This window comes from Lathyrus oleraceus, chromosome 2 (genome assembly GCF_024323335.1).
Source record: "Lathyrus oleraceus cultivar Zhongwan6 chromosome 2, CAAS_Psat_ZW6_1.0, whole genome shotgun sequence".
NCBI lineage: Eukaryota > Viridiplantae > Streptophyta > Magnoliopsida > Fabales > Fabaceae > Lathyrus > Lathyrus oleraceus.
In genome coordinates, this window is record NC_066580.1 from 379221237 (window position 1) to 379236931 (window position 15695).

General features: G+C 37.1%; 2 protein-coding genes across 2 annotated transcripts; one reads left to right on the top strand and one right to left on the bottom strand.

Moving 5' to 3' along the window:
- Positions 1–887: 887 nt before the first annotated feature.
- LOC127123348 (uncharacterized) lies at positions 888–1940 on the top strand. Its single transcript, XM_051053573.1, has one exon. The coding sequence runs from the start codon at positions 888–890 to the stop codon at positions 1938–1940; it is 1053 nt and encodes a 350-aa protein (XP_050909530.1).
- An 11179-nt stretch (positions 1941–13119) lies between these two features.
- Positions 13120–14546, bottom strand: LOC127123350 (uncharacterized). The gene is made up of 2 exons (XM_051053574.1): positions 14024–14546; positions 13120–13943 (listed from the first exon to the last, which is right to left on the bottom strand). Exons 1-2 carry the CDS (start codon positions 14544–14546, stop codon positions 13120–13122), a joined length of 1347 nt encoding a protein of 448 aa, XP_050909531.1.
- Positions 14547–15695: the final 1149 nt, after the last annotated feature.

Genomic DNA, 15695 nt, shown 5'->3' on the forward strand with positions numbered 1-15695 from the left:
ATATGTTAATTGAAAAATAAAATTCTGCTTTTATTTTTAATCATTTTAGTTGTAGTTTATATTCCATTTGTATAAATACATTTGTATCATCCCAATTCATGGTTAATGGAAAAATATACTCATCCAAAAAATTACTTTATTCTCTCTATTTTTCTCTCTCAACTTCATCTTCCTCAATCTTCTTTTCTTCCACCATTGTTGAACCTTCAATTTTCAGTTTTGCGTTTTATGTTCCAGCATTTGGCATCAAGAGTTTTGGTTATCGATCCTAAAACGCTGCAACAATGACAACTGTTTCCAATGATCGAATTCCCACCAATCTCCTGATTCTTGATTCGAAGAACTATGATAAATAGGCAAAACAAATGAGGGTTTTGTTTGGTTATCAAGAGGTGCTTGAGATCGTCATCAATGGAGTTACACAATTAGGGGCAGAGGCTACCGACATTCAAAGAGCTACACACAAAGAAGAGAAGAAGAAGGATTACAAAGCCCTATTCTTGATTCATTCTTGTGTTGATAACGACAATTTCGAGAAGGTTGGCGATTGTGAATCGGCGAAGCAAGCATGGGAAATCTTGGAGAAAGAATATGTCGGTGCCGTCAAAGCGAAGGTTGTAAGGTTACAAACTTACAAGCGAAAATTCGAGTTAACACAAATGGAAGATAAAGAAACGATCAACGACTACATTACGCGCATTACCCGGTTAGTTAATCAAATCAAATCTTGTGGGGAAACGATTCTTGAGCAGAATGTTGTATCGAAAGTATTGCGTTCCTTAACGCCGCGTTTTGACAACATAGTTGTGGCTATTTAAGAATCAAAGGATCTAACAACTTTGAGCAAGGATGAATTACAAAGTTCGTTAGAGGCACATGAACAAAGGATGGATGAGAGAGGCGTCGACAAAGCCAAAGCGGAGATTGCTTTGCAAGCGCGTTTCAATGAGAAGAATAAGAGGTCGAAAGGAAAATTTGCGGCGAGAGGTAAATCAAATTTTCAGAATTTTGGTTCAAATGATTCGCAAAATTCAAAGCATTCGACGAGTGAAAAGGGTGAATGTAGCTCCAAGGATAGTGGTCATAGCAATGGTTTCAAGAAGCGTGATGTGAGTAAGGTTCAATGCTACAAGTGCAGAAAGTTTGGACACTTTGCAAATTCGTGTCGTGGTAAATCGAACGAGAATCACAATAATGAAGCCAAGGTTGATAGGGAAGAGGTAGATGATGACGACACACTTCTAGTAATGATCACGGAGGGGAGTTATGGCATTACGGATGTTCCGTGCAGCAGCTACAACAATGAAAGTTTGCGGGACAGCAGCTGTACTGTTCCGGAAAATAGCGAAAAAATGCATTCGGATCGAAATGCGTTGGTTACCGTTCGTGATGGAGTCCAAGGGAGAGATGAGTGGTACTTGGATTCCGGTTGTTCAACACATATGACGGGTCGAAAAGATTGGTTTGTGCAAATCAATCAAGCGGCAAAAAGTAATGTCAAATTTGCCGACGACACCACTTTAAGCGCCGAAGGGGTAGGAGATGTTTTGATCGGAAAGAGGAATGGTGGACATTCGAGGATCAAAGATGTCTTGTATATACCGGGAATTAAGTGTAATCTTTTAAGTATTGGCCAATTACTTGAAAGAGGATACAAAATTCGGTTGGAGGACAAGATTTTACGCGTTTTGGATTCAAATGGTGTGTTGATTCTAAAAGCGCCGATGGCTGCCAACAGAACTTTTAAGGTTGAGTTAAAGGTTATGGAGCATCGTTGTCTAGCTACCGCGGCAAGTAGAGAAGAGTTGTTATGGCATTACCGTCTTGGTCACCTTAATTTTAGGGATCTAAGGAAGTTGCAACAAAGTGAAATGGTAACGGGGCTGGCACACATCAGTATTCCAACTGAATTGTGTGAGGAATGTGTGAAGGCTAAATAGCACAAGAATGTGTTTAGCAAAGATGCGAGTCGAAGAACCAAAGGCTTACTTGAGGTGGTATATTCCGACGTTTGCGGACTGATGCAAGTAGAGACTTATGGTGGCAATCGATATTTTGTTACGTTCATTGACGATTTTAGTAGGAAGCTTTGGACATATCTTATCAAGAGAAAAGATGAGGTATTTGGAGTTTTCAAGAATTTCAAATCCATGGTGGAGCGCCAAAGCGGTCGGAAGCTCAAAATTCTAAAAACGGATGGTGGAGGTGAGTATGCCTCTAGTGAGTTTGGGAAGTTTTGTGATCTTGAGGGAATTGTGCGTGAGGTGGTGCCTCCGTATACGCCTCAACAAAACGGGGCTGCCGAGAGGAAAAATCGTACAATAATGAACATGGTGCGTAGTATGCTTTGTGGGAAGAATTTACCTAAGGAATTGTGGGGTGATGTCGTGTCTACAGCCACCTACTTGTTGAATAGATGTCCCACTAAGAAGCTGGAGAAACTCACACCGGAAGAGGCTTGGACTGGCTTCAAACCAAATTTGAATCATTTGTGCATTTTTGGATCGATTGCATATCGTCATGTACCTGATCAACTTCGGAAGAAATTGGATGATAAGGGTGAGAAACTGATATTTGTAGGATATCATTCTACTGGAGGGTACGAGTTGTTCGATGGAAGAAATCGGAAGGTCGTCATGACCCGGGATGTGACTTTTGATGAAGTAAAAAATGCAGAAAATGCTGAAGTAATCGGTTACCCAAATAGCAGTAACCGGTTACTCACAAAAAATGCAGCAGTAACCGGTTAACCAAATTGCAGTAACCGGTTACACAGTGAAGATTTGCAGCAGCAACAGTTTTTTGAATTCTCTGATCCCGAGGCTAATGACACAGTTGTACCAGCACCTACAGTAGCACAAAATAATGTTGTTAATAATGGTAGACCAGTGAGGCAAAGAGCCTTGCCTCATAGACTCCGAGATTACGAAAGATTCCAAGATAACGAAGTGAATAACGATGGTGACTTTATTCATTTCGCGCTTATGGCCGAATTTGAACCGGTAAATGAGGAAGAAGCCTTAAGTGATCCTAAGTGGATATGTGCAATGAAAGAGGAGCTGGAATCTATTGAGAAGAACGGTACTTGGGAGTTGGTCGATTTACCACTTGGAAAGAAACCGATAGGTGTGCGATGGGTTTATAAGGTTAAAGCAAATCCCAAAGGTGAAGTAATCAAGCACAAATATCGATTAGTGGCGAAGGGGTTCTTGCAACGAGAAGGTATAGACTATGAGGAGGTATTCGCACCGGTGGCTAGATTAGAGACTATTCGTTTGATTGTTGGTATTGCGCATAGCAATAATTGGATGGTTTACCAAATGGATGTCAAATCTGCGTTTTTGAATGGTCCTCTTGTTGAGGAGGTCTATGTGGGGCAGCCACCCGGTTTCGTGATAAAAGATCAAGAGATGAAGTATTACAAGCTGCACAAGGCGTTGTATAGTTTGAAACAAGCTCTAAGAGCTTGGAACAAACGTATTGACGGCTTTCTTATCGACATTGGTTTCAAATGATGTGTATCCGAACATGGAGTTTATGTGAGATCGGATACGAATGATGGTGTGATTATACTTTGATTTTATGTTGATGATCTCTTGATTACGGGAAGCCATGACAAGAGTGTTTCAAGGTTCAAAGGTGAGCTCATGAGAGAGTTTGAGATGACAGACCTTGGTGTCATGAATTAATTCCTTGGCATAGAGTTTCACAAGTCAAAAATGGGGTTGCTTATGCACCAAAGGAGGTATGCTCTAGATATTTTGAAGAAGTGTGATATGGAGCATTGTAATGCTTGTATTACACCTTGTGAGGCTAGAGTGCAGCTGTTCAAAAGTGATAAGGAGGATGATGTCGATCCAACGCTTTACCAGAGCTTGATTGGATCGTTACGGTATTTGTGCAATACGCGATCGGATTTGGCTTTTAGTGTCGGTATTGCGAGTAGATTCATGGAGATACCGAAGGTGTCTCACTTGGCGGCGATCAAGAGGATCCTTAGATATGTGAAAGGTACTCTTGGTTGCGGAATTCTCTTTCCCGCATCGAACACGGGGCGTAATTGCAATTTACTTGGCTACACAGATTCCAATTGGTGCGGAGATAAAGATGACCGAAAATCAACGGTGGGGTACATCTTTATGTTTGGTAGTACACCAATCTCTTGGTGTTCGAAAAAGGAACCAGTTGTAGCACTCTCTTCTTGTGAGGCTGAGTACATTGCGGCGTCGTTAGGTGTGTGCCAAGCTATGCGGCTTATGAATCTATTGAAGGAATTAGGATATGGTGATGATGCTGCCACCACACTGTTTGTAGACAATGTTTCCGCAATAAATCTTGCGAAGAACCCGATTGCACGCGAAAGGGGCAAGCATATTGAGATGCGGTTTCATTATTTGAGAGAAGTGATTGGTGATGGAAAGCTTAGATTGAGCTATTGCCGAAGCGAAGACCAAGTCGCGGATTTGTTGACAAAGGGTGTGACAAATGATGTGTTCAAGAGGCTAAAGAAGAGCTTGAGCATGATGGACTTGGAGCAACTAAAGTGAGGTGGTGTGTTAATTGAAAAATAAAATTCTGATTTTATTTTTAATCACTGTAGTTGTAGCTTATATTCCAATTGTATAAATACATTTGTATCATCCCAATTCATGGTTAATGCAAAAATATACTCATCCAAAAAATTACTCTATTCTCTCTATTTTTCTCTCTCAACTTCATCTTCCCCAATCTTCTTTTCTTCCACCATTGTTGAACCTTCAATTTTTAGTTTTGAGTTTTATGTTCCTGCAACAGATATGATAGATCGATAAACTTTATTAGATGATATTGTAAAATTATTTTATTCAATACCTATCAATTAAACTCGCAAATAAATATTTTTATCAATAGATTAAGGTCGACAAATAAATAGTAGGCATATCCGACTTCTTAAAAATAAATAAATACAACTACAATCTTTCATCTATTTCTTTTTTTAGAGAATAATGACATTTGATATGGAATTATCTTCTGATTTATGAATTCTTCACTCAGTCTCTTTGATCTCCTCTAATGTGTCTATGCAATTTTTTTTTATTACTATTATGATAATCGTAACCGTTTTGCAAATGCTTTTTTTTGTTGCTATTTTCTTCGATGGACGATTCGAAAGCAACTTGCAATCATAACTCTCCTCTTGTCGTCCGATTAATGATTCACATCCTTCAAGAAAATGCTTCATCAATTATTACTTCAGTCAACGGAGAACCTCCACCATACCAACATCTATAGACTTCGATTGTAATTCCTCAATCGATCGCAACTCCTCAACCGCACCATATCGCTAATTCTCAATCAATTATTCAGGAATCTTATCATTTCCTTCATTCCAATATCACACCCTCCTACTTAGTTCTTGTTTCCTTCGTCACAAAATTAACTTTCTCCTCCTCGACAACTATAAGCATGACCTTCAACAACTTCGATCATCATTCAGAGCACCATATGCGAATGAAATCATATTAAAGATCTTCAATTTCTTACAACAGTAAAACGTGAGGCTCCTCCGCGTAGAAGAGAACCAACAAAAGATAGCAACTCCAATACTAACTCAACTTACAACACTACCACTTCGAAGCCCACATGATGGATGTTAATTTCAATGTTAAGTTGAAACCGTCAAGAGAGAGAATCTTGCAGAAATGCACCAATACTGACTTCAAGGAAGCTAGGGTAAAATACACCTCATGTCATGAAGGAGTCAGCACAATCTAATAGGTTAAAATTGTGAAGGTTTCATAAAAAGCCATAAACATGAGACTGATGAATGATCTATCAGAATCATACAATAGAAGATTTGATTAAGAAGGGAAGATACTTCAAGGAAGACACACAAGGGGCAAAAATAGACAAATGGATTCTCAATCAAAATATGTCTGATAAAGTAAATCTCGAATAAAAAGCGTTTTCGTTGCCAAGGTGGCACATCGTCCAAAAAAGATGGTAAAAGCAATTAAAGGCACTAGTAAAGGAAGAGACAACAATGAAGAGCATGAAACATGAATGGGAAACAACCTTTTTAACTTATATCTATGGGGGTTATCACTTTATTGCATCCATCACATGAGGGTTCCCATCACCAAAGATGTCATTCATGGGAATTGCAAAGAGAAAAATAGCATAAATAATTAATGTTGATCAGAATAGGGATACATCCTCAATTGAGAGCTTTGAACGATCAATTTTTTGGCTCTATGGATAACGAGAATATTTGGGGAGTTCCAAATAAAATATTCTCGTTAATCATCACAATGTCAATGGCCAACTTTGATGTTTCTAGAGTTCTCATTGATGAGGGGAGTTATGACATAATATATGTCAAATTTATTACTATGTAGGTAGAGAGAGAGAGAGAGAGAGATTATCACCCTATACATAGAAAAACTTACAAGGGTTCAATGGACAGGTGACCCGTCCTTCGGGATTCGCTAAAATTTTGGTTACCTTTGGTGAAGGGAGAGATTCCAGGGTAGTAGACATCCAATTTCTAGTAGTTCCATGCAAGCCAGTGTATAATTGCATTTTAGGCAGACCTTCCACATAAGTTTTGGACGCAATTCCATCCACCATCCATTTGAAGATGATGTAACGTGCAACATATATGATAGATTTAAAGTACTTTGTGCAAATCTGGCACGAGCCAGTTAGTGCCACAGGGCCCTACAGAGAAACTCGGATGGAGCTTTCGTCCAAGATAATGAGAAAGTAAAAGAGGCACGTTATTTTGGAAAACATCCTCTAGTTGTCTTCATTGTGGACTTTGAAACACATATAAAGGAATCCACATCAGATGATGAACACACCTTATGGAGACCTCTTGTTGTCAAGGCCATCATGATGATACTGAGGCCAGTTCCTGATGGGGATTTTGTATCCATCCAAATCGATGATATCTCGTCTCCTTAAGAAGGTGACAATCAAAGAACCCAATACGACATGCCATCAACTAAATATTGTTGAATAAACTTTAATATTATATTAAGTGGTTTCTATTAATAAGTTAGTGGAAAGACAAAGAGTTTGTTGTAGTTGGAAGGCCAGGAGATAATGGCCTCTTAATAGTATCTATTTGTTTTAGTTTCCTAGAATAGCATAAATCTTTGGGTCTATATAAAGACCAAGGTTGTATTTTCATGTTAACAGAATATATAAAAATAGTGCTTCTGTTATCAAATTGGCATCAAAGATAATGGCAAACGTGATGAGTCAAATGCCACTGCCGTGACTAACGAAGTCAAATTACGAAAATTGGAGTATCCAAATGAAAGATCTTCTTGGATCTCTAGATACATTGGAGGTGACCAAAGATGGGTTCGAAGAACCAACAGACACTACGGGATATACGACAGCTCAAAACAAGGCGTTGAAAGAGACACAATCAAAGGATAAGGAAAAGTATTCAAAGGAGCAGACCGAGTGAAGCAAGTTCGACTCCAAACTCTTCGTGGCGAATTGGAGAGGATGCAGATGAAGGAGTCATAAACTGTATCTAACCATATCACGCGTGTACAAACAATGGTGAACCAACTCACTAGAAATGGAGAAACGGTGACTGATGCACGAGTTGTCGAAAAGATTCTGAGATATTTAACAAATAAATTTGAGAATATTGTGTGTGCAATAGAAGAGTCGAAGGACCTTTCGACGCTCTCAGTCGAAGAGCATACTGGTTCTCTTGAAGCACACGAACAATGTAAGATAAAAAAGAAGGAGGAAGCAATCAAGGAAGCACATCAAACCAATGAGTCAATCAAAGACAAAAAAGTACTCTACTCTGAAAATTTTAGAGGTAGAGGACGTGGTCGTGGGGGTCGTGAAAGTGGTCGAAGTGGTCAAAGCAACAATCTTGAAGGATATAATAAAGAGAAGGGACAGTCAAATCAACCAAACTGACGTGGAAGAGGACATGGTCGAGGAAGAGGTGACAGGTAGAATTACTCCAACTTTGAATGCTACAAGTGTGGGAAGTATGGTCATTACACGAAGGATTACAACTTCTACAAATGCTATAACTGTGGTAAAGTGGGACATCTTGCAAAAGATTGTCTAGTCGAAAAGAAGGTAGAAGAAACAACCAATCTAGCTTTGGAAGCCGAAGCGAATTAAGGCTTTCTGCTGATGACTCAAAAAGAAGTATACGCGAAAAATGACACTATGTGGTATCTCGACTCAGGGGAAAGTAATCATATGTATGGTCACAAACACCTGTTTAAAGAAATGCAAAAGATTGAAGATGGTCATGTGTCTTTCGGAGATGCATCGAAAGTGAAGTTCGGAGGCAAAGGTATGATTTGTTACTTGCAGAAGGATGACTTGACTAGGTCAATACAAGATGTTTATTATGTACCAGATCTCAAGACCAATATTTTGAGTTTGGGGAAACTCACAGAAAAAGGTTATTTGATATTCATGAAAGATTGGATATTACACTTGAAGGACAAGCTAGGGCATCTGATTGCTCAAGTCAAAATGGGGAGAAATCGAATGTACAAACTGAACTTGAGAAGCGTTCGAGAAAAATGTTTCCATGTCAATGTCGAAGACAAAGCGTCGATGTGGCATCTACGTTTTGGTCATCTACATCATGATGGTCTGAGAAGGTTAGCGAAGAGGAACATGGTGCATGGGCTACCAGACATGGACTATGAAGGAAAGTTTTATGAAGAATGTGTGCTTAGCAAACAAACAAGAATCTCATTTCAAAAGAAGGCAAAATATCAAGATAAACATATTCTCGAACTGATTCATACTGACATATGTGGGCCAATCACTCCGGAATCTTTCAGTGACAAAAGGTACTTCATTTCCTTTATCGATGATTTCTCACAAAAGACCTGGGTTTATTTCTTGAAAGAAAAATCTGAAGCATTCGAGGTGTTCAAAAAGTTCAAAGTAATGGTGGAGAAGGCAACTGACAGACACATCAAAGTCGTCCGATCTGACAAAGGTGGTGAGTATACTTCGACAACCTTTATGAAGTATTGTGAAGAGCAGGGCATAATGAGATTTCTAACTGCACCATATTCACCTCAATAAAACGGTGTGGCTGAAAGAAAGAATCTAATAATTCTCGACATGATTCGATCAATGCTTAAGAGCAAGAACATGTCGAAGGAATTCTGGGCAGAAGCTATACAATGTGCCATTTATGTTTAGAATCGATGTCCACATTCGAAGTTAGAAGATCAAACACCACAATAAGCATGGAGCGGACAAAAGCCAACCATTTCTCATCTCAAAGTATTTGGTAGTATGGCTTATGCACACATACCAGATCAACGAATAATGAAGCTTAAAGACAAAAGTAAGAAGTACATATTCATTGGGTATGATGAGAAGACAAAAGGGTACAAGCTATTCGATCCCATAAGCATGAAGGTGATAGTGAGTAGAGACGTTCGAATAAACGAGGTGAGCAAGTGGGACTGGAACAATCTGATAGAAGTTATCATCGAAGTTGGAGAATTATCAGTCGTTGTACCAACAAGCATTTCAACAGAACTTGAAGATTCTGACAATGAAGATGAACCTCTATAACCCAGAATGCGAAGTCTGCAAGATTTGTATGATATGATAGAAAAGGTACACCTTGTATGTCTTTTGGCAGATACTGAAAACATTAACCTCAAAGAGGCGATGCAAGACAAAAAATGGAAAACTGCCATGGATGAAGAGATTAAGGCCATCGAACATAACAACGCATGGGAACTAGCAGAATTACCAAAAGGAAGTCAACCCATTGGTGTGAAGTGGGTATTCAAGAAAATAATGAACGCTCAAGGCGAAATAGAACGGTATAAGGCGCGACTTGTTGCGAAGGGATACAAGCAGAAATCACGAATTGACTATGACGAAGTATTTGCACCTGTTGCAAGAATGGAGACAGTTCAATTGCTCATTTCTCAAGCTTCTAAATTCAAATGGGCGATATTTCAAATGGATATCAAGTCAGCATTTCTAAATGGTGTACTCGAAGAATAAGTTTACATCGAACAACCACCCGGATACATGAAAGTCGGAAAAGAAGAAAAAGTGCTAAAATTAAAGAAGGCGCTTTATGGGTTGAAGCAAGCACCACGAGCATGGAATACACGCATCGACACATATTTCAAAGAGAGTAGTTTCAAGCAATGTCCCTACGAACATGCTCTGTATGTAAACAAGAATGGAGATGATATGTTACTTGTTACTCTCTTTGTCAATGATATAATCATCTTGGGTAACAATGGTCAGATGATAGAAGAATTCAAGGGCACTATGACACGTGAATTCGAGATGACAGACTTAGGTTTGATGAGATTCTTTCTTGGTCTGGAGCTTTGACAAGAAGAAATAGGAATCTTTATTTCCTAGGAGAAATATGCAAAAGAAATCTTGAAAAAATATAATATGGAAAGTTGTAATCCGATTTCGACACCAATGGAACTAGGTGCAAAGTAGTCGAAATTTGATGGAGGAGAACGTGTCGAAGCAAGCAAATATCGAAGCTTGGTAGGTAGTCTTTGTTATCTCACGTGTACAAGGCTAAACATTTCTTTAAGTGTCATAATTGTAACTCGATTCATGGAGGAGCCAACATATTTACATTGGAAGGCATTGAAGCGAATCCTCAGGTACATCCAAGGAACATTGTCTTTTGGAATGTTTTACTCAAGAATAGAATATTACAAGTTGGTTGGTTACTCCGACAATGATTGGTGAGGAGATATAGACGATCGAAAAAGCACTTAAGGATATGCGTTCTTTATGGGAAATACCGCATTTACTTGGCTTTCTAAGAAGCAACCGATAGTAACGCTTTCGACATGTGAAGCTGAATATGTGGCATCATCTTGGTGTGTTTGTCATGCAATATGGCTTAGAAGATTGTTGAGCAAAATGAAGCTAAAACAGGTAGGTGCAACAGTAATACAAGTGGACAATAAATCAACAATTGAGTTAGCAAAGAATCCAGTAAACCATGAAAGAAACAAACATATCGGCGTTTGCTTCCACTTCATTCGAGAACATGTGAAGGAAGGAAGTGTCGAATTGAGGCATATAGCAAGCAAGGATCAAGCAGCAGATATTTTCACAAAACCATTATCGAAAAAAAAATCGTCAGAGGCAAGAAATTGATAGGCATGATGGATAGAAGAAACATTCAAGTTTACATGGGAGTTTTGTTGAATAAACTTTAATTTTATATTAAGTGGTTTCTATTAATAAGTTAGTGGAAAGACAAAAAGTCTGTTGTAGTTGGAAGGCCAAGAGATAGTGGCCTATTAATAGTATCTATTTGTTTTAATTTCCTAGAATAGCAGAAATCTTTGGGTCTATATAAAGACCAAGGTTGTATTTTCATGTTAACAGAATATATAAAAGTAGTGCTTCTGGTATCAAATATTAACCCTTCTTCCCGATATGTTGCATAGATAAGACTACATGAATCACCAGAGAAACCTGAAGCCACATAGAACAATTTTGACAGACTCCTCCAAGCAAAATTAATTTCCATACTGAAGTATACTTAATGGTTGTCCAATGTATTGGTTAAAAAGGAATCTAGAAAGTGGCACATGTTCAATAATTACACTAACCTCAACAAAGCATATCCCAAATTCTTTTGTTCTCTCTCCAACATTGACAAATTGTGAAAACCCAACCTCAACATGTTAGAAGATATTTTCATTAATGGAGTTTTGACCTGCATGGAATCTATTTCCCTAAATGCCACCAGCCCAAAAAAAATTCCAAGAATGCCACCATTTTTGTCCTCTAGTGACATTTTTTTAATTATTTTATAGGATCCTCCATCCTAGATGGCGGACGCCCCAAAAGTGCAGTTAGGGTGCGCCATCTAGGATGGAGTACTCTTTTTTTTTGTTTTTTAATTTCTGAATTAATTTTAAATAATTAAAATAATTAATTAATATTAAATATTAACCAAAATATTATATTTAATGTAAATTAAATTTTAAAAAAATATTAATAAATTAAATAATCTTTTATATAATATTTTTAATACTTATTTAATTTTAATTAATTATATATTTTTTCATTTAATATTTGTAATAAATATTTTATACTAATTAAAAATTAATATTAAAATTTTTTTAATAATAAATTGTTATTTAATTTAATTAATAAATTATCATTTCATATAATTAATAAATTTTTTTAAAAATAAATTTAATAATAAATGGTTACATATTATTAAAAATATATTTATTAATAATTATTTAATATTAATAAATTATATAGCTTTTTATATAATATTTGTAATAAATATGTAATATTAATTAAAAATTAATATTAAAAATAAAATTTAATATTTTTTTTAACAAATTAAATAAATTGTTACATAATATTTTTAATAAATATGAAAAAGTAAATAAAAAATTTAATAGTATATTTCGTACATAAACGTAGAATATAATTTTTCCCACCCAAATAATTTTTCGGTATAGATTTTTCCCGCGTAAACAATATGATAATATTATTTTTTATTTCCATTAGGTTTTCTATAAATAGAGGAAGCATATGACATATGAATATATTAGTTGTGAATCATGTCTGTGTGGTGTATTGTTTTCTTTGAAACAGATAAGCAGATGAGAGTTTGTTTGAATCCACAATGGAAGTTCAGACAATTGGTTTCTGCCAGCAACGCTAGTTTTGGACAACTGGGTGGTCCGATTCGACTTGTTAGAAAAATTGAATATTATTGTCCTTACATAACTCTGACGGATGCTAGCCCAGATGGTACATATATGCATTATTGGGATCGTGTAGAAAATGATCTGGATGTTACTTGTATGTTTTCTGCGCATAATGGAGAAGTTAGTCGAGGTGTTGAAGATCCACTTGTTTTATCTGTTGTCGTTTAAAATGATAATATGATAAAAGGTGTTGGAGTGATTAACTGTTATAACATGTTGGAATGGTTGTTGTTTTTTTATCTTTATTTGAAGTTGTTATTATGTTGTAACCTTTCTTGTGTTGTAGACGAAAACGTTACACTCTAAATAAAACTTGTTGTTGAAAAATAAAATACACGAAATATAACGACGATTGAATATACTACAACTTCAGACATAACTAAGTAGAAGGGCCAGGCCTGGTTGAACATTTTCTGTGCATATGTCCGATTTCTCGGCAAATACCACACCTTTTTTTTTCTTTTTCAACATTCTCCATTTCAGTTCTAATCTGACAACTGTTTGGACGAACTTTCTTTTTTCTCCACATGCGGTCGTTGTGGAAAAGCGTGTCACCTTCATATTGTGGCCAACTTGTTTCGGTCGAGATCCCGAGGAAACTCTCCTCGTAGACCTTAAATACATTTATAACTTTGAACACATCAGCTATATGCACAGAATAGTCTTGTCTTATGCTTGAACATGCTGCAATAACATTTGAGCAAGGGACATGAAACGTTTGGAATCTTTCACACTCACACGTCAGATTCCGAAGGTCGACGTTGAAATGGGTAGTCGGCCTGCCGTCATTATGATGCACAGTTTCCTGGACCAGGAAGCAGAACCTCTCACGATCAAATTGCATAACCGTGTGGCTATTTGATTTGATTACCTCCTCCTCAATTCCCTTCATGCAGTTTTCAGTGAACAGTCGGCCAGAACCCAACATTTTAGTCCAGTCATGTCCTCTTTTCCCAAACAGTGTGCCCAATCGATAATATGTTGATTTTACCAAAGCAGTAATAGGTAGGTTACGTGTGGCTTTTAAAACTGAGTTCATTGATTCAGCAAGGTCGGTAGTCATATAATCCCAATGTTTCCCTCCATCGAATGATCGCGTCCATTTATCTCTTGGAATATTGTCTACCCATTGTAACGTTGCTATGTTAACTTTACGTATCTCTCCCCTGTAGTACTCATATGTTGCCTCGTTTAATGCATACCCTGTGTATGAAAATGAAAAATAAATTAGTATATAGAAGTTACTGTTAGATATATTAACAAAGATATGTTTAGGAAAGTACCCATGTTAACAATTTTTTTTGGAAGTTCCTTGTCACTAAATTCCCTCATAAACTTTTGTGATATATGTCTGATGCAATAGACGTGTGATGAGGGAGGGTGTTGCCAACCATTATCTGGGTTATTATAGGTACTCTTTATTGACTCATGTCGATCTGATATCAAACATAGGTTGGGTTGTGGTGTAACATGCATTCTAAGATTTCTCAAGAAAAAACTCCATGCTTCTCCAGTTTCACCCTCTACCAATGCAAAAGCTATTGGAAATATGTTCCTATTTTTGTCTTGTTCCATAACCATTAACAAAGTTCCCCTGTATTTTCCATATAACCATGTGCCATCTACTTGAACCACCGGTTTGCAGAATGAAAAACCCTTGATGCATGGTTGGAAAGCCCAAAAAAGACGGTGAAAAACTCTAGCACCACTAATTTGAGTCCCTTCGTTTGAAAATACAGGAAGGGTCTCGAGTTCTATTATAGTACTTGGTAGAAATGTTTTCATGACCAACAACCATTGTGGCATGTCATTGTATGAAGTCTCCCACTTTCCATAAATAGCAGCGATAGCCTTATTCTTTGAAATCCATGCCTTTTTTTAAGTGATTGTGTAGTTGAATGTCTCCCGAATATGAGCGATGATGTGTTCCACTTTTAGTGAGGCATCACTGTTGATTAGAGACTTGATACTGTTACATATTAGATTAAAGTCAAGTTTTCTATGATCTTGAGACATTGTGGAAGACATGCATGTGTGCGGACCACTAACCTTAGTGATCACTCATGTACCACTCCCCTTCCTCACATATGCTCTACATTTGAAGGTGCATTCCTCGTTAACACACTTGATTATGAGTCATTTAGAATCAGACTTATAAACAGAATAATCAAGACAATTTCTGATGTGAAATTGGCGAATGGCTAATACACATCCCTCTTTGCTATTAAATTCCATGCCAAGCAACCCCCCTCTATCCGAAGTGGCTCTGTGATTTCAAAAATTGACGCATCTTCGTCATGTGAGTATATGGAATTTATCATGTGTATGAAGGTGAGAAAAACAAGAAAGGGGGGGTTTGAATTGTTTGGAAAAATAAGCGCTTTTCAAAATGAAAATCACACAAGGATTTTATACTGGTTCGCTTATAACACAAAGCTACTCCAGTCCACCCGGCCAAGGTGATTTCGCCTTCAACAAGGACTTAATCCACTAATCTTGAAAGATTACAAACAACGCCTAAGAGAAAAATCTCTTAGTCCTCTCAAGTTTACAGACTACACTAAGTCACTTGAGGAAATCAACAAACAATAAATGAAAGATTTATGTAATCTAGAGTGCTTCTAAGAAAGCAAATATTACAGTATTAAGAACAAGAGTTTTTCACGTTATAAGCAAAAGCTTTGTGAAGATCTTAGAGAGTGTTTTTCTTGAGTGTTGATGTTTCAGTATAATTTTGGCTTGTTGGCTTGCTAATGAATGTTGATTTGCAATCCTTTATATAGATCAGTGAGGTAGTAGTTAAAACTGGTGGATATTGAGATGAAGTTACGCCATCACATAAATAGCTTCTGCAGGATGACTTTTTCTTCTTGAAATGACTACTTACCACAAGTAGTATTTTCTTTATTGAGATTGGAGATTAACGTCTCTTTCTCAATTAGGAAATCCATTTGC